Source organism: Octopus bimaculoides, chromosome 20 (assembly GCF_046866305.1).
Source record: "Octopus bimaculoides isolate indiv1 chromosome 20, ASM4686630v1, whole genome shotgun sequence".
NCBI classification, from domain to species: Eukaryota; Metazoa; Mollusca; class Cephalopoda; order Octopoda; family Octopodidae; genus Octopus; species Octopus bimaculoides.
In genome coordinates this window covers 6,629,768-6,649,259 of record NC_142947.1, presented here as the reverse complement: position 1 = coordinate 6,649,259, position 19,492 = coordinate 6,629,768, and the positions used below count along the sequence as shown (strand labels likewise).

Below are 19,492 nucleotides of genomic sequence, written 5' to 3'. Positions count from 1 at the left end.
CTTCTTCTTGTTCTTCTTCCACTTCTTCTTCTTCTTCTTCTTCTCCATTCTTCTTCTTCTCCATTCTTCTTCTTCTCCTTCTTCCACTTTCTTCAACTTCTTCCTCTTCTTCTTCTTCTCCTCCTTCTTCTTCTTCCACTTTTCTTCTTCTTCTCCATTCTTCTTCTTCTTCTTCCACTTTCTTCAACTCTTCCTCTTCTTCTTCTTCTTCTCCTCCTCCTCCTCCTCCTTCTTCTTCTTCCACTTTCTTCAACTTCTTCTTCTTTCTATTAACTAAGGTGTCCTTCCTTGTTGTCCTTTCATTCTAGGTCAACCTTGATCCATGACTAACGACATTCCAGTTGTGACCATCCCATTTTTTTTTAATTCAAACATACTGTAACTAGGATTATTATTATTATCTAACGTCTCCTTCCTCATTGCTCTAACCTAGGTCAGCCCTGGTTCAGCTGACCAATGACTAACGACATTCCGGCTGTGACCATCCCATCTTCTATTTAAGCACAGTCTATCTCGGACTATATTTAAGTTTAGCTCTTCCTTGTCGTTTAGCTCTCATTCAAACCTAATCTAGCAGACCCGTGATCAACGGCATTCTAACCGAAACCCTTTAATTATTTACATTATTTACATTATTTACATTTGACAGATATTTGTCCTCATCTTGTTTGTTGTTAACACAATGTTTTGGCTGATATACCCTTCAGCCTTCATCAGGTGTCTTGGGGAAAATTTTGAGCCTGGGTTCTCATTTCCAAGGTATTTTTCGATGTTGTTGTTATTATTATTATTATTCAGGTCATTACTTGGAATTGAACTCGGAATCTTGAGGTTGTAGCTCACGCTCTTAACCACTATGCCATATGCCCACAGGCATATGGTGTAGTCGTTAAGTGCACGGGCTACTAACCCCAAGATTCCGAGTTCGATTCCAGGCAGTGACCTGAATAATAATAATATTGGAAAATGCCTTAGAAATGAGAACCCAGGTTTGAAATTTCCCCAAGACACCTGATGAAGGCTGGAATGTGTGTGTGTGTATGTGTGTTAGGTAGGACATCCAGTCATAGAAATCATGCCAAAACAGACAATTGGTACTTGGACAGTTCTTTAGCTGGCCAGCTCCTGTCAAACCGACCAATCCATGCCAGCATGTTAAATGATGTTGGTGATGATATACGACTGACTTCTTTCAGTTTCCAAGGCTATAGTAGAAGACACTTGCCCAGGGTGCCACACAATGGGATTGAACCCAGAACCATGTGGTTGGGAAGCAAACTTCTTACCACTCAGCCATGCTATGATTGACATAAACACTTTAATAGGCGTAGGTGTGGGTGGCTGTGTGGTAAGAAGCTTGCTTTCCAGCCATAATGATTCCGGGTTCACTCCCACTGTGTCGTACTTTGGACAAGTGTCTTCTACTACAGTCTCGGACCGACCAGAGCCATGTGGGTGGATCTGGTAGACTGAAACTGAAAGAAGCCCATTGTAATGATATGTATGTGTATCTTTGTCTGTGTTGTCCCCCCCCCCCCCCCACCACTGCTTGACAACCAGTATTGGTGTGTTTACATCTTGGTAACTTAGCAGTTTGGCAAAAGAGACTGATAGAGTAAGTACCAGGTTTTTAAAAAAAATTGTACTGGGGCCAATTTATTTGACTAAAAATTCTTCAAGGCAGTGCCCCAGCATGGCTGTGGTCTAATGACTGAGACCAGTAAATGATAAAAGAATCCAAGGAAATTATCTACTTTCATATATATATATATATACATATATATACATATATATATATATACACACACACACGCACACATATACACATGTATATATACACACATACATGTATATACCTGTGTGTCTCTGTATCAATTTTCTCCTCCCTTATTCATGTTACGAACACTGGGCTGACTGTAAAGCTTCTTCATTCACTCATCTACGGTTCCGGTTCCGTATTCACCCACCACCAACATTTGTAATGTAAAAACAATACTTCTGAGCGAGGCTTTGTTTCTCTGAATACCGAAACACAACACCACAACAACCACTACCACTGTTCATTGTTGTTTTATTTATTTATTTAATTTTTTTTTTTGTTTCTGGTTGTTTCTGTTTTGTTTTTTGTTTTGTTTCGTTTTATTTGTTTGTTTGCTAATGCCAAGTGACATCCTGGTTATATATCCTCACAAGACTATTTATTATTCAGTTTTGTTTTAAAACATTTCACTAGACACCCCACTTGAAGTGAACTCCTCTTCAGGAATCTAGCTCTCTCTCCCTCCAACTCCACTCTCTTTTGCTCTTTCTCTCATGTTCATACACACCCACATATATTCACACACACACACATACATGCTATGATATCTAAATTTAGACATTTTCCAGGCTAAATATATATACAACATCATCTCTCTCTCTGTCTTCTCCATTCCGTTCTTTCAACCTCATCTTTTCAAATCATCTTTCACCAGTTAACTCCTTCCTAATTCTCTTCTTGTTTTTCTTTTGCTTTCCTTTCTCTCTCTCTCTCTCTTTCTCTCTCTCTCTCCCCCCTACTCCAATCACGCTTTCCCCAATCTCTCCTCCTCTCCCCTCCCCCCTCCCCCTCTTCACATACCATTTATTCATCATACCAGGCGCACAATCACTGTGGTCACATTGTTGTTGTAGTTGTTAACGAAATCCCTTTGCAATGATGTGAAGACCAGAGTTTGGTAACTGTAGTGTAGCCCTCTTTCTTTAAAAGTGGACCTTATTAAAAGAAGACAACACACACACACACATACATACGTACACAAAAGTTTTGAGTAATTGGTTGTGTTGAAGAGAAAGGGAATAAATGAACGAGAGAGAGAGAGAGAGAGAGAAAGGAAATGAATAAATGAAAGAGAAAGGAATATGGAAACTATGTAGAAGCCCAACAGATGCACTGCATTTGTAATTTAAGGTACCAGCTTTCTCATTGACACACTTCATACTCTGATTCTTTGTTAGAATTACATTAAGAGTACAAGTTTTTGTGGAATACTCAACCACTTTTAACTCAACAAGTAGGTAATTCTAGTTATTGAATAACAGACATACTCATTGCTGAAACAGATTTTGGGCCCACCATCATTTAACATCCACTTTCCAAGCTGGTATGGCTTTAGTAGACCCAGGGCTATAATAGAGGACACTTGGTCAAGGTACCACACAATGGGACTGAACTCGGAACCGTGAGGTTGAAGACACAATATTCTTGCAACACAGTCACACTTCATATCTTGGGTCAATAGTGAACCTTCATTTCAATCTCCTTTGTTGAGTTAAATCCTTTTTTACTGACCAAACTGATCAAAGAACACATTGAGTAGGAGTGTGTGTCTGGTGGTGGAGTTTACTCTGCTTAGGGTACGGAACCACCAGGATTTTGTTGCTTAAACCCTGATAATTTTTGAATTAGGTTTTCTTTTCTCTTCTCTTGGTAGTTTGTTCTGGTGTTGCCTTCATCATGACCTTCAACTTCTATATAAAAACTAACCTGTTGCTGACCTTGACTTTGTTCAATGTCCATAATGATGGCAATAGCTTGTGCTCAACATTGATCTAATCCTCTCTTTACACACACACACATTCTCTCTCTCTCTCTCTCTCTCTCCTACTCCGTAGACAGCCTTTGTCTTGGCCATTATAAATATCTTTCCTCTATGCCACATCACTTATGGACATTGACTCCAACTTAAGAGCACAATATCTTTTATTGAAGTGTTTGTGGCTGTGCTCTTGAACCATCTGTATGGTTTGCCAGCCTACATGCAGGATGTTTTCACAAGATGCCACTAATGTAAGTTGGCTGTTGGCTCACAACGATCTCATCCGTCCTTTGACAGGTCTTGTTTTTAGTCCTGTAGAGTGTCCACAAACATCCTTCTCATCTGACAAGCCAGGTTGGGTAACTGGTTCACTCAATGACCACCCGACCATAAAACAATTGGTATTGGGTTACATATTACTGGTAGCAGGATTTTCCTGACTTCTTTTATTTTTTTTTTTACTGAGCAACCTTGCAAGGGCACCACCCAGTACTTATATTTTTTTTAAAGCTTGGTATTTATTCTCTCAGTTTCTTTTTGTCAAAAGGATGTAAACACTAGTTTGTCAAGCAGTGGTTGAGGAGAAACACAGACACAAAGAACCACTCATATAGATATATGTATATACGACAGGCTTCTTTCAGTTTCCGTTTACCAAATCCACTCACAAGGCTTTGATCAGCCAGGGCTATAGTAGAAGACGCTTGCTCAAGTTGCCATACAGTAGGGCTGAACTCGGAAGCACACACACACACACACACACACACACACACACTAGCCACAGCTCACAGTTCAAGTCTTGTGTGTGTAACTGGGTAGATGAAACTATGCAGAAGCCCAACAGATGCACTGCATTCATAATTTAAGGAACCAGCTTTCTCATGCACATGCATGTCATACTCTGATACTTTGTTAGAATCACACGAAGAGTATTAGTCTCTATCGAATATCCAGCAACTTATAACTCAACAAAAACACACACACACACACACACATATATGTATAGTTTACAGTTCCGTTACAGATAGGATCAGCAAAAAAAGTACTCCATCCAGTGAGAGATAAAAATCATTTAATGAACACTATTTAAAAAGAGCTGCTAATAGTTGCATACTTTGCAGATACATGGCATATTATAAATCTGCCAACTTATTTTATCTCGAAAGCATGAAGCTATTAGTAGCTCTTTTGTAAATTGTATATATTAAATGATTTCATATATATATATATAAAATCATTTATATATATATATATATATATAGGCACAGGAATGGCTGTGTGATAAGAAGCTTGCTTACCAACCACATGGTACCGAGTTCAGTCCCACTGCATAGCACCTTCGTGATACAGACCTGTGCTCAAACCATTGTCATCCCAGAAGGACAAGTTTATCAAGTGTGCACTTCCTTGTTTAAGATGGATTTAATCCTTTTACTTTCAGATTTATCGGTGAAATTTATGCTTATTTATTCACATTGTTGTGAATTAGTTATGCATTATCTTGTAATTTCAAGATTTCAATGTTCTGATTGTTTATTTTAGAATGACATTGTAGGGCAGGTGTAAAAGACCAGATCTGGCCATTTGCAACATATAATAGGTGGAATATTTGGGTTTGATATGGCTAGTTTGACCCTTAAGCATTAGGATTATTCTGTTAAATGTAATGCTTATTTATTCACATATTTTTGAATTAATCAGGAATTATCTCGTAGCTCTGAGATTTTGATCATGTAAATTGTTTATTTTTATAATGACATTGTTGGGGTATGTGTGAGAGGTTGGATCTGGATGGCTTGAAAATAAAGCAAGGAGAATATTTGGGCACACACACAGAGTAAGTTAGCAGAGGCATGAATATCCTAGCAGCATGCTTATACAGACAAACAATTGGTAGATCAGTTCATTACCACAGCTACAATTTTACCTGTGTTTGCCCCAAAAGCATTGATTAAAAACTGTCATCAATTTAACAGCAACACCTGTTGTTTCTGATGCCACCACTTCAAAGAGACATGTGAAGCAGTTTACACATACTAACACAACTTGCCACCCCACCAGGCATTGTCGCAACGCTCACTGGAAGAATCAAGGCCTCCAAACTGTCACTGTCTGTGAAAGAGTTTGGTGACGAGAGGCCTGATCAGTGGTCCTTTGTTTGTGTGAGTGTGGTGGGGGTATGGAAAACTATGTGTACTTGTTGTCATATTCTGTAATACCACTCAGTTCCTGATGACCTTGACTGAGCTTAAATTATCTCGTAGACAGAAGTTAAAAGCCTATTCTTGCTGCTAATTGATCTATTCTTCTCTACCTTCGTTAATAATCTTTGTTAATCCCGATCGACCTGTTCATGTAAATGTTTCAAGTTGTATTTACTATTCTTGTTAATTCAGCAATTCTTTCATAAAACTGACATTGATCCTTCCTGGCTGCTTAACGAGGATTATACTAATTACTATAAATTAATTCATTCTCTCAAGAACAACAATGATTTCTTTCCTTGCTTTCATATTCTCTTAATTTTTCTTCAGATTTTTTTTTTTTGTTGTTTTCCCAAAATATTTTCATTCTTTACATATTTGTTTTCTTATTTCCTTAAAAACTCATTTTATTTGTTAATTACTTTTCTATTATTTAATTACATAATTGTATTGGCAGTGGTGCTGAGAGTAGATAGCTAATTTGATTATGTAAAGGTTTTGACAGTAGTAGAGGGGTATAGAAATAATTTGACCAAGGAGACATGGCTGAGTGGTAAGAAGTTTGCTTCCCAACCACATGGTTCTGGGTTCAGTCCCATTATATGGCACTTTAGGTGACTTCTACTATAGCACTTGGCTGACCAAAGCCTTGTGAGTGGATTTAGTAGATGGAAACTAAAAGAAGCCCATCATGTATATATATATATGTGTGTGTGTGTGTGTGTGTGTATTACTGTTTCATTGCCTTGGCATTGCGTGATAGTTGTAAGCAAATATCACCGTCATGCAAGCCTTCATTTTCAATCTTCTGTGACAATATGTCTAGTTATGGAGAGATATTACCTTACTTGGAAACAAATAAGGGTTGGCATCAGGAAGGGCATCCAGCTGCAAAAAACCCCTCTCAACAAATTGTGTCCAACTTACACGAGCATGGAAAAGATTAAAATGGTGGTGATGATGATTATGATAATGAATGATATTGGTGGTAGAACTGAGGGTGGAGAACTTGACCAAAACGTTACATGGGTACCCCAGTGTGGTATCTCATGACTCTGGGTCAAAAAATCCAAGTCCTGCATCGTTTCTTATTTACCTGTAATTCTTTTCTGTTTGATGCAATAAAAATTCCCATAATTAGTGTTATGTCAATTAATTGAAGGCACTCAATACCCTTTACAGAACCATTATGCCACTTAAACAAAGAACTCGTTTGTCCGTTTCCTTATTATGGACCAAGAAGCCACATTCATCCTGTCTTTAACCGTTTAAGCATTCAGATTAGTCTGTCAAATGTGATGCTTATTTTATTCACATTGCTTTGAATAAATTATGGATTATCTTGTAGCTTAAAGATTTCAATGATGTAATTGTTTATTTTTAAAATGACATTGTTGAGTATGTGTGAGAGGCTGGATCTGGTTGATTTGAACATCAAACAGGTGGGATATTTGGGTTGGATATGGCTAGCTTAAATGCTAAAACATTATCTGAATAAATGTGAAGAAGCCTCTACGAGATTACTCAACCTGCTAGAAATAGCAACCAAGTCTGAAATTTACATGTTACATGCATCCAAAATATCATTGATTTGACTTCATTTTTATACATTACACACACACACACACACACACATACATATATATATATATATATATATATATATATATATGGAGTGGCAGTGTGGTAAGAAGCTTGCTTCATGACCACATGGTTCCGGGTTCAGTTCCACTGCATGGCGCTTTGGGCAAGTGTTTTCTACTATAGCTTCAGGCTGACCAAAGTCTTGTGAGCGATGTGGCGCACAGAAACTGAAAGAAGCCTGCCGGATATATATATATATATATATATGTTAATATATATATATATATATATGTAAATATATCTATATGTGTATATGTCTGTGTTTGTCCTCCCCATCGCTGTGTATATGTATATGTGTGCGCATGCATGTTTGTGTGGGTCTATATCTATCTATCTATATATATATATATATATATATATATATATATATGTATATGCATGTGTATATACATCTGTACATATATGTATATGTGTGTGTGTATGTAAATATGTGTGTGTGCACACACACACATGCACAAACACACAGAATAATTACATTATTTCAGTAATGAGTATTATTTCCACTTGTCAAATTCAAATATATTTTATATTGTTTGTGTGTGTGTGTGAAAAAACAATGTTGACTCAACAGCAGAGAGAGAGAGAGAGAGAGAGTCATTAATACAGCACCCAAGCTGGGTCAGTGTGACCTTCCCTTCTACTGGGATTGGAATATATAGGTAGAAGAATGGGCAATATACGTTCATTGTATACTGTGCAAATGCCTATGTTTCTATCTGTATCTGTGTGTGTGTGTGTGTGCATGTGTTTCTGTGCACGTTTCAGCTGTCTGGTTCTCTAACTGCCAATCTCTGTGTGTCTGCTTTCTTCTCTCTCTCTTTCTCTCTTTCTCTCTCTCTCTCTCTCTCTCTCTCTCTACTGATCTATCAGCTTCCCTCTGTGTCTGTCTGTCTGTCTGTCAGGCCAACGACCTGCAATCTACCTATCTATCCATCAGACTGACCATCCCACCAACCAACTCTCTGGCCATCTAAACAGCTGTCCACCACACACACACACACACACACACACACACACACAGAAGTGTGTGTGTTCCCATCCATTTGCCTACCTGACTGTCTGACTGTATTGGTCACTTACCTCCCCATCTGGCTCTCCCTGTTCACTGCATGTGTACAGAGGTGCAGGTATGGCTGTGTGGTTAAGAAGCTTGCTTCCCAACCAGGTGGTCTTGGGTTCAGTTCCACCATGCAACATTTTGGGCAGGTGGTCTTCTGCTATGGACCTGGGCTGACCAAAGCCTCCTGAGTGGATTTCCGAGATGGAAAACCAAATGAAGCTCATCATATATGTATATTTGTGCGTGTGCCCTTGTCTTCACATCATGCAGTGGCTGTAAACGTGCATCACCATCATACAAGCAGTGTTCTTTGTTTCCAGTCTTCCGTGAAAAACATGTCCAGCCATGGGGAAATACTACCTTACTTCGAAACGGGTAAGGTTTGGTGACAGGAAAGGCATCTTAGCTGTAAAACGCTGCTTTAATACTGAGACATGCAAGCTTGGAATGTGGACATTAAAGGATAATGATGATTATATATATACTCTTTTACTTGTTTCAGTCATTTGACTGTGGCCATGCTGGAGCACTGCCTTTAGTTGAGCAAATTGACCTCGGAACTTATTCAAAGAATAACATGAGACAATGAACAGAAAATCATAAACATAAAAACTGAACAATAGTTAACAATATGCAGGGAATCATAAACATAAAATGGTGGACCATGAACAGACGAGCCAATGAGAAAATCTTTATGTTGTTGATCAATCAACTAGAAATAGCAGCCAATCGCTAGTCTTGTAGGTATGGTCGTACGTGTATCAGCAGTGGTCTTGTAGGTGTACGGTTGTATATGCATCAATGGTCTTTCAGGTGCGGTTGTATATGCATGAGTGGTCTTGCAGGTGCGGATGTTTATGCACAAATGGTCTTATGGATGTGGTTGTATATGTGTTAGTGGTCTAATAGATGTGTTGTTTAAGAGAGAGAGAGGTGAGGCTACAACTGTCAATGTAATACGGTACCATTCTAGTTGTACTAGTTCCAGGTGAGAAGACGAACACATTCCATAACTACCACAAATGTCTTTAAATTCCACACGTAGCAACATTCACCTACCCTCGTATTGACAAACTACCCTCGTGGTTTTTATTTACATCTTTACATTTATTTACATTTTTACATTTATTTACATTTTTACATTTATTTACATTTTTACATTTGGAGTTCAAATCCAGCTGAGTTTCACATTGTCTTTCATCCTTCTGGGTTTGATAAAATAAAATAGCAATTAGGTTCTGGGGATAAAGGGCATTTACTAATCCCTCCTCTTGAATTTCAGCTGTTATGCCTATACTAGAAAGAATTATTTTAATTACTATTAAGGTGACAAGGTGGTGCAACTGTTTGCATGTTGCACAAAATGCTTAGAGGCATTTCTTCTGCCTCGTTAGGCTGAGTTCAAATTCTGCTATGGCCAACTTTGCATCGATGCTAGTGTTTGTTGAGTACTTTATTTTATCAACCCCCAAAAGAGTGAAAGGCTCTGCACTCTCAAAGACAACTGGAATAAAAACTCACCCATTTGGGGGGAAAAATGTGAAGGTTAGCAACAGGAAAAATATCCAGCTTTAAAAAAAAGTAATGCTTCAATAATATATTCATCTGATCCATAATAGAATAGAAAAACAGACATGAAGAGATATCGTTTGCCCATACCGATACTGTTGTTTCTCCTCTCCATAATACCCAATGATGCCCTTCATGAGCAGCCACTCTCTCAATTCATTTCAACTCAATTACTTTACAGATGTTCATGAAATCTCTATCGCTCCTGTTTTGGAGGTGGATTGTGGCATATGCCCTCCTTCTATCTGACTCAGCCATATAAAACCACTAGTTAGTGTTACATATCCTATATAGTGATATCAGTGTTTCAGACCAGACATTCAGAGTTAAATTTTTATATTTACTTTACATTTCTATCTGGCTGTCTGCTTGTCTGTCTTTCTATCTGACTGTGTATTTATCTCTCTTTCTCTCTCCATCTCTTTCTCTCTCCCTCTCTCTCTCTCCACCTTGCAGTTTCAAATTTATTTTACACACATACGTGTGTGTGCGTGAGTGTGAGCATATGGGTGTAATGCTTGTGGGGGATCGGCGCGAGATGTGTGTGTATGTGCTTGTCTGTATGAATGTGGATATGACTGTAAGGGTATGTATTTATTTATGTATGTTTGTGTGTGTCTGTGTGGGGAATCAGTGTGTATAGGAGGTGTGCGTGTGTGTGTGATATATTTATCAGTACGAATGTGTGGCCATTCGTGTAAGGATGTATGTAAATGTGTATACATGTGTGAATGTATGTATCTATGTGTATGTGTGTATTTATTCAGAACTTAAGTTTCAACTTGAAACATTTCAAATTTTTCTTCTGATAAACAGGATTAATTTTTCAAAGTCTGTCTGTACTCTTGGTATTGGTGTTGCTGTTATTGTCGGAGGTGTAGGTGGTGGTGGTGGTGGTGTAGCCTTGTCAGTGCTGTTGATTCGGTATTGTTGTAGATGTGTTGGTGTAGCGTTGTCGTAGATGCTGGTGGTCATGATGGTGTCAGTGTTGGTGTTGTTTGCAACGGTGGTGTTGATGTAGTGTTGGTGTAACGTTCTTCTTGGTGGTCGTGGTGGTCATGGTGTAGGTAGTGATAGTGAGGTAGGTCTTTGTGCTGTTTGTGGTAGTGGTGTTGATGGTGTTTGCGTAGGTGTTGGCCGTGGTGATATTGTAATCATTGATGTAGCTCTAGGTATTGGTGGTGTCATAGATAATGATGGTGTGGGAGGTAAGTGTAGATATACCATCGGTGAATGTGTCAGTAGTGGTGGCAGTGGTGGCAGTGGTGGCGGTGATGCTTGTATTGGTGTCGGTGTTGATAGGCATGTCCAGCAAAACTTACGTCCTGACTTCAACTCCGAGAGATCAACACCGATCCAGCTGATCTGTCTCTGCTCCGACAGTGTAAAGTACGAGAAGTAGGGAGAAACCAAAGAAGACATGGGAAGAAATGTGTTGTGCGGAGGACACACGTCTCAAACTTCTCAAGAGGGAGGCTCTCCCAAATGAGATGGTTCAGTATAACGTTATTAGAATCATGATGTGGGTGGTGAGTTAGCAGAACCGCGAACATGCTGGTCAAAATGGTTTTTCAGTAATTCATCCATCTGTCTTTACATTCTGAGTTCAAATCATGCTGAGGTCACCTTTGCCTTTCATCCTTTCAGGGTCAATGTAATCAATTAGTGCCCTCCTACAAAACTTCAGGCCTTATAGTATCCATAATAGAAAGGATTATTGGAATGGTGGTGTTGGTGACGATGATAGTGGTCATGATGATGATGATGATACCGGTGGTGGCAGTAATGATGGTACAGTGATGGTGATGAGGAAGTGTAGTGAATGCTACAACAAAAGAAAATTTACAAAAACATTTATTCAATAATTCATTGTAAACATTTCCTTATTTGGAAATAAAATCTTTAATGAAATATTAAATTCCAACATAATCTCAAGGTCACATACTGGGTTGGCCAAAAGTCACCTGACAGCAAATCAAAACCATTTAATTCCAAGATTTATTTATGTTTAACGACTGAATGAATTTAATAAACAGAACTAAATAGAAACCATCATGAAAATTGTTCAAACTGAAGTCCTTCTTGAGTGACACATTTTTTCCGTTCGAGTCAATACAAAATTAGATAGTGTTTATGGAATTTTGATTTACTGTCGGATGACTTTTGGCCAACTCTGTATTTTGATGGGGGTTGGGATGCAGGTCAATGAAATGAGCTTGAAACTCCCCTCCCCCACTTTTCCAGTACTTAACTAATCTTTGCTTGCTTCAGTGGTTCCAGAAAGAACAGTAAAGTCAGCCACATCTGGATTTAAAACTCAGAATGTAAAGGGTTGTACTAAACACCACAAGGCATTTTGTCTGACTCTCTACTTATTCTGTTAAGTCATTGTCCTCTCAATAACACCACTCCTTTCTACTATAGGTACAAGGTCTAAAACTTTGGTTGAGGGGTCTCATTTTTGGCTTCATTGACCCCAGTGCTCAACTGGTACTTGTTTCATCATCCTGAAAGGATGAAAGGCAAAGTTGACCTTGGAACGTAGAGCCAGAAAACATGCTGCTGAGCATTTTATCCAGTGTGCTGAGGTTTCTGTTGGTGGCCTCCTCTGCACTTTTGCAAGTTGTGGTTGTTTTTGTCAGTAGACTGTGAGAGAGAAACATTAAGAACATTGGAGAGAATATCTTTTACCTGTTTCATTCAGTTACTGAACAGTGGCCATGCTGGAGCACCACCTTGAAGGGTTTAGCTAAACAAATTGATCCCAGGACTTATTTTTTTAAGCCATGTACTACGGGTCTCTTTTGCCAAACTGCTAAGTTACAGTGTCAAACAAATCAACACCATTTGCCATATGGTAAGGCACAAACACATGGAGATACAAGCGAAAACTCATCAGTGAAAATCTGAAAGACACTTTTGACTCTACCTGATGTCTAGGACTACATTATCTAAGGTGTCCTGACTGTTATTTCTTAACCCCAGGTCAGTTCTGAAACAGCAGACTTGTAATCAAAGGTATTCTGGTTGTGACCATCTTTTCTTTTGATTCTGACATAATCTACCTAGGACTACATTATCTAAAATGTCCCTCATTATTGATTAGCCGCAAGTCAGTTTTAATCCAGTAGACCTATGGCCAAAGATATTCCAACCATGACCATCCTATCTTACATTCAACCCTTGTATATCTAGGACAACATTATCTAATGCAACCTTGTTATTATTGCTTTTTTGCCCCAGACTGGCCATACCAAAGGCTAAGTAAAATATATTGTGTTAAGCATCTCCAAAACTTAACATTTGTCCTTAGTAAATCAAATATATCCATCTCAACTGTATAGCTGGTGGTACCTATTTACAGCTGACTGGACTGAGGAGATGTTGCGAGTGTTAATATGTTGGGCATGTTACTCCACTCACACCATTGCTGCTAAACAGGATGCTACATAATACAGTACCAGCTTCAGCACAGAAACTTTGGCTGCAGCTGTGTGTGTGTGTGTGTGTGTGTGTGTGTAAGAGAGAGAAATAGAGAGTGCATGTGTGTGTGTGTGTTCATGCATGTTTGTGTGTGTGTTTGCGTGAGGTTGTGAGTATGCATGCGTGTGTATGACATCCTAGACATCCTATTGACCCAACCAGCTGTCTCCACATATGTCGCATAACTATGAATAAATAATTATCTCTCTTATGTATGTATGTCACACACACACACACACACACACACACACACACGCGTACATAAATACACACACACACATATTGCATGTGTGTGTGTGTGTGTGTGTGTGTGTGTGTGGACAGAGAGAGAGAAAGAGAGAGAGAGAGAGAGAGATTCATGTAGAAAGCTAAATAACTAAGCCATTGTTAGTTGCTACTGAAATAACTATGAACTTTGAATCATCTAAAAATAGCAACATTCAGGACATAATTTAAACATTGTCTGAGTACAGTAAAGGTTAGCTGTGTTTGTGTTTGGTTGTTGATTTGATCCTCTTTTTAATGCACATACACACACAAACACACATACACACATACATACATATATACACGTGTGTGTGCGTGCGCGTAGTTAAAATAGTTTATTAATTCATTATATATATATATATATCTATCTATATATATATATATATATATGCATATACACGTAAGGGGAGAGAGAGAAGAGACAGACAGACAGACAGACATTCTAACCATTTAAAAATACACAAAAACTGTTAAATTAATTTTTCTTGATGTGTTAAAATGCTTGTCGTACTGGTCAACATCATCACAAATTTAAACACACACACACACACACACACACACTCACATCATTGTCATCATTTTGCATCTGCTTTCCATATTGGCATGGGTTGGACAAGTTCTGGTTTGAGACAGTTGTAGAGGGGCACAGAATCCTGTCTGGCTTGTATTTGGCTTGTTTCCAATGGTTACTTGCCCTTCCTATCTCTGATCTCTTTACAGAGGACTCTATGTGCATTTTATCATGGTCTCCTGATGAAGATGATATCAGCACTTAGGTGGTTGTGTCCTCAAAATAGGCTGAATGTCTTCACTATGTTTTCTTTACTTGCACTACAACAATTTTACGAAGGGCATTCTGTATACTTTATTGTGGCACCAGCACTAGTGAGGTTGCCTTGTACTCTATACTAGACTAGGGAGTACTCAATACTCAAGAAAACATTGTGGCTAAGAAGGTAAATAGAATGATGAGTGGAGTGAGGGGAGCAAAGGTAGTAAAAGCGGAATGACTGGGATGAGAGAGTGATAGAGTGAGAGAAAGAGAGAGGGGTGAAGGAAGTGGATAATGGTAAGAGTGAGTGATGGCTGTCAATAGCAAGTGACTAGAGGAGCAGGAGTGATGAATGACAGCACAGAAGAAGTGGTTATCTTGTGTATCAGTTATAGCTTTCTTAGTTACATCAGCAGAATAAAACAAAAAGATGAGTGGTGGAGAGAAAATTAGAGAGCTGTGCACTGGGGGGGGGGGGAATGGTGGAAAGATGAATGATAAGTGATGGGTAGATGAACATTAGAGAGCTGAGTGATGAGTGATGGGGAGATGAGTGATGGAAAGATGAATGATAGAGAAATGAATGATGAGATGAACATTAGAGAACTGAATACTAGACAGAGAGAGAGAGAGAGACGAATGATAAGTGATGGATAGATGAACATTAGAGAGCTGAACAACAGAGTAATAATGAGTGATGGAAAGATGAATGCTAGACAAGTGTTGCGGATATGAATATTGGAGATGACTGAGAGATGAATGATAGAGAAATGAGTGATGAAGAGATAAACATCGAAGAGTTAAACACTGAAGAGATGAGTGACAAAGATGTGAATAATGGTGGGGACAGTGTGATAAGGATATGAGTGATGTAGGAGAGATGAGAAGGCATCAATATATTTCTACATTGTGTTGTTACATTTGTTTCAATATTTTTGCATGTCTCTTTATTCTTGCCATGTCAACAACTCCACCTCTCTCACACTGTCCACTCACCCATGTGTCCACTATCTGTCCACATCAATCGGTCTTTAATCATAGCTCTACTCTGTAGCCTTCATCTGTCCCCATGTGGTCCAGTGATTTCGTACTTATCTAATTTTCTCCTGCTCCAACTCTCCATTTACACATCTTATAATAATTATAATAACCAAACATTATCAAGTCAGACTGGCTTCCATGCCGGTGGCACGTAAAAAGCACTATCCAAATGTTGTCAATGTCAGGTCCATCTGACTGGCTCCTGTGCCAGTGGCATGTAAAAAGCACCCACTACACTCTCGGAGTGGTTGGTGTTAGGAAAGGTATCGACTGTAGAAACATTGCCAGATCGGATTGGAGCCTGGTGCAGCCTCCTGGCTTTCCAGACCTCAGCTAAACCATCCAACCCATGCCAGCATGGAAAACAGACATCAAATGATGATGACAATATTAGCTGGTTATACTACATTATGAGTTATTATAACTATTTTATAACTATATTACTACAACCACAATATAATTATTGGGCAACAATTTCTAAAACTACTATATTAAAACTAAGCTAACTATTATATTACAGTTTCTGTATTATAACTGTTTATGACTAACCACCATATTGTAATAGTACTAACTGTGAGGGTGTCTGAGTCGAGTTCTTCGTTGATTTTAGCTCACATACATACACAAACACATACGTGCATGCACACACAGATACAATTTGTCTCACACTCACATAGTATTCACCTTTATGTGCACACACACACACGCACGCATACACACATACATTCGCACATATACTCACACATATACACACATGTCTAGTTCAACCGCTCAAGGACAACAATCCACAGCAGTTGGTGTTGCTAGGTTATGAAACTAAATGTTATTTGACTCCAAATTGTGTCTGAGTGTGTGTGTGTGTGTGTGTGTGTGTGTGTGTGTGTGTGTGTGTGCGTGCACGCATATGCATGTGTATTTTCATACGTGTGTGTGTGTGTGTTAAGCCATGCTAGGAAGAGAAGAAAAAAAAATGACACTAAACAAAACAAATATATAAAGTTGGACTGCCAACTCAGGTATTGCATTCCAATCCAGTACAGGTGTCTGATTGTGTAAAGGGGAATTGTGTACACAGTGAGACAATGCATTCATTGTACAAAGTGTTACTGTGAAACAGGGAAGTTAGTACACATCCATTTTCTGTTGTTGGCTTTATCCAGTAATAGAACTATACGATAAACAGTAAAGTTTTGTAGTGTTACCAGCTATAGATTAGTGTCTTATCCAGGAGGTGAGATATCTCGTGTCCTTATACAGTAAATTGCTGCATACAAGTTGTTGACTTAAGCCTGAAAAATATCTCTCCCAAGTTAGTTTGACTTATACTAGAGGATAAAATGTGATGCAAATGTTTACCACAGGCAGGTTGGTCAACCTGTAACCCAGTACACCTAATAAATCTTAGTATGCCACTTACTGTAACTCGAGCTGGCTGTCACAAATATTTCCAACTAAAAACTTGTATTTGGTGAATGTATCAAATATAATTAACCCTTTAACATCCAGATTCCTCTGTCAAATGTGATGCTTATTTGTCCATATTGTTTTGAATTCATCATGTATTATCCTGTGGCTTTTGGATTTTAAAGATTTGATTGTTTACTTTTAGAATGACATTGTATGTTAGGTGTGAGAGGCTGGATCTGGCCAGTTTGGATATAAAACGGGTGGAATATTTGGGCCAGATATGGCCGTCTTAAATGCTAAAGGGTTAACAGAGAGATTAATCTAAAATAATCAAATACAAATTCAGTATAAACACTATATCATTGTCGTCATCATCATCATGTGGAGGCGCAATGGCCCAGTGGTTAGGGCAGCGGACTCACGGTCACAGGATCGTGGTTTCGATTCCCAGACCAGGCGTTGTGAGTGTTTATTGAGCGAAAACACTTAAAGCTCCATGAGGCTCCGGCAGGGGATGGTGGTGAACCCTGCTCTACTCTTTCACCACAACTTTCTCTCACTCTTACTTCCTGTTTCTGTTGTACCTGTAATTCAAAGGGCCAGCCTTGTCACACAGTGTCACGCTGAATATCCACGAGAACTACGTTAGGGGTACACGTGTCTGTGGAGTGCTCAGCCACTTGCACGTTAATTTCACGAGCAGGCTGTTCCGTTGATCGGATCGACTGGAACCCTCGACGTCGTAAGCAACGGAGTGCCAACAACAACAACAACAACATCATCATCGTTATTGTTGTTATAATGTCCACTTTTCCATGCTTCTGTGGGTCAGACAGAATTCATTGAGGCAGATTTTCAATGGTCACTGTGTGAATATATTATATGTGTGTGTGTGTGTGTGTATATATATATATATATATATATATATATATATACCTTGTGGGCATCGGTGCCGATTTTCTCTTCCTCCGTTTTTCCATTCTTTGAACTTTCCGTCTTTCCGACGAAGGGCTGCGCCCGAAACGTCATACTCTCTCTCTTTCCTTTCCCGAGCGTCCAATAACACTATCCGTATCACGTCCTCACTTTGTTGTTTCTTTGTTATTGTTTTTTGTGTTTTTTTTTAACCTATATATATATATATATATAGATAGAGAGAGAGAATGTACATATATGCATGTATAGATAATTGTCTGTGTCTGTATATAATTTATCTGTTTAATTCTCATCTCAATATGTATAGATGTGTTTGTGCCTATATCTTATCCGTTGTATTCTCCATCTCTTTCAGACTATCACTGGAGCTATGAGTACATTAAATCCACCTGTAGAGTTAGATGACTCGAGTTTAATGCATCATGTCAACTACATACAAGAAATTGCTAGCCAACCAGATTTTGATTATCCTGCAGTAAGTCTTACAGTCTATTATTGTTGTTGTTGTCATTGTCGTTGAGGTGGTGAGCTGTCAGAATCGTTAGCACGCTGGGCAAAGATGCTTAGCAACATTTCGTCCATCTTTATGTTCTGAGTTGAAATTCCACTGAGGTCCAACTTTGCCTTTCGTCTTTTTAGGGGTCAATAAATTAAGTACAATTGAAACACTGGGGTCAATGTAATAATGTAATTGACTATTCCCCCCCGCCTATCCCCACCAAAAAAATTCAGGTTTTGTGCCTTCAGTAGAAAGGATTATTATTATTATTATTATTATTATTATTATTATTATTATTATTATTATGGCGGTGAGATGGCAGAATTGTTAGCATGCTGGATGAAGTGCTTAGTGGTATTTTGCCCATCACTAAACTCTGAGTTCAAATTCTGCTGAGGTCGATTTTGCTTTTCATCCTTTTGGGGTACCAGTTATGCACTGGGGTTGATGTAATTGACTCGTTCCCTCCCCCAAAACTGTTGCCCTTGTGGCAAAATTTGAAAGCATTATTATTATTTGCCACCTGACTGGCTCCCGTGCTGGTGGCATCTAAAAAGCGCCATTTGAGCATTATTGATGCCAGTGCCACCTGATCTGGCTCTTGTGCTGTTGACATAAAAAGCACCCACTACACTCTCAAAGTATTTGGCATTAAGAAGGGTATCCAGCTTTAGAAACCTTGCCAAATCAGATTGGAGCCTGGTGCAGCCTCCTGGTAGTGCACCAGCATGGTTGCAGTCCAATGACTGAAACACAGGATGCTTGTGTGTGTGTAGAGAGAGAGAGAAAGAAATGGATGGTTTACAATGTGGATGTTTGTATTCTGAGAAACAAAAGGTGTTGAAATCTTTTGTTTATATTTTGTATTTAAATAAGCTAATTTTAGTGCTTTTTATAGACGTGACTGCTAAAAATAGTGTGTATTTCTATAGTCCTTCACCATAGTATGTATGTGTATGTATGGAGATATGTATGTGATGTATTTCTATAATTATATCATCATCATTCTCCCCTTCGTCTTTCTGTATCATG

General features: G+C 38.7%; 1 protein-coding gene across 1 annotated transcript in view; it reads left to right on the top strand.

The window, feature by feature from the left end:
• LOC106869212 (guanine nucleotide-binding protein G(s) subunit alpha) overlaps positions 1-19,492 on the top strand; it is an 88,861-nt gene that overhangs the window by 16,990 nt on the left and 52,379 nt on the right. Inside the window, exon 4 of the mRNA XM_089337912.1 lies at positions 18,317-18,436. Coding sequence (XP_089194038.1) covers positions 18,317-18,436 — 120 coding nt within the window. The remainder of the gene's footprint in view (positions 1-18,316; positions 18,437-19,492) is intronic.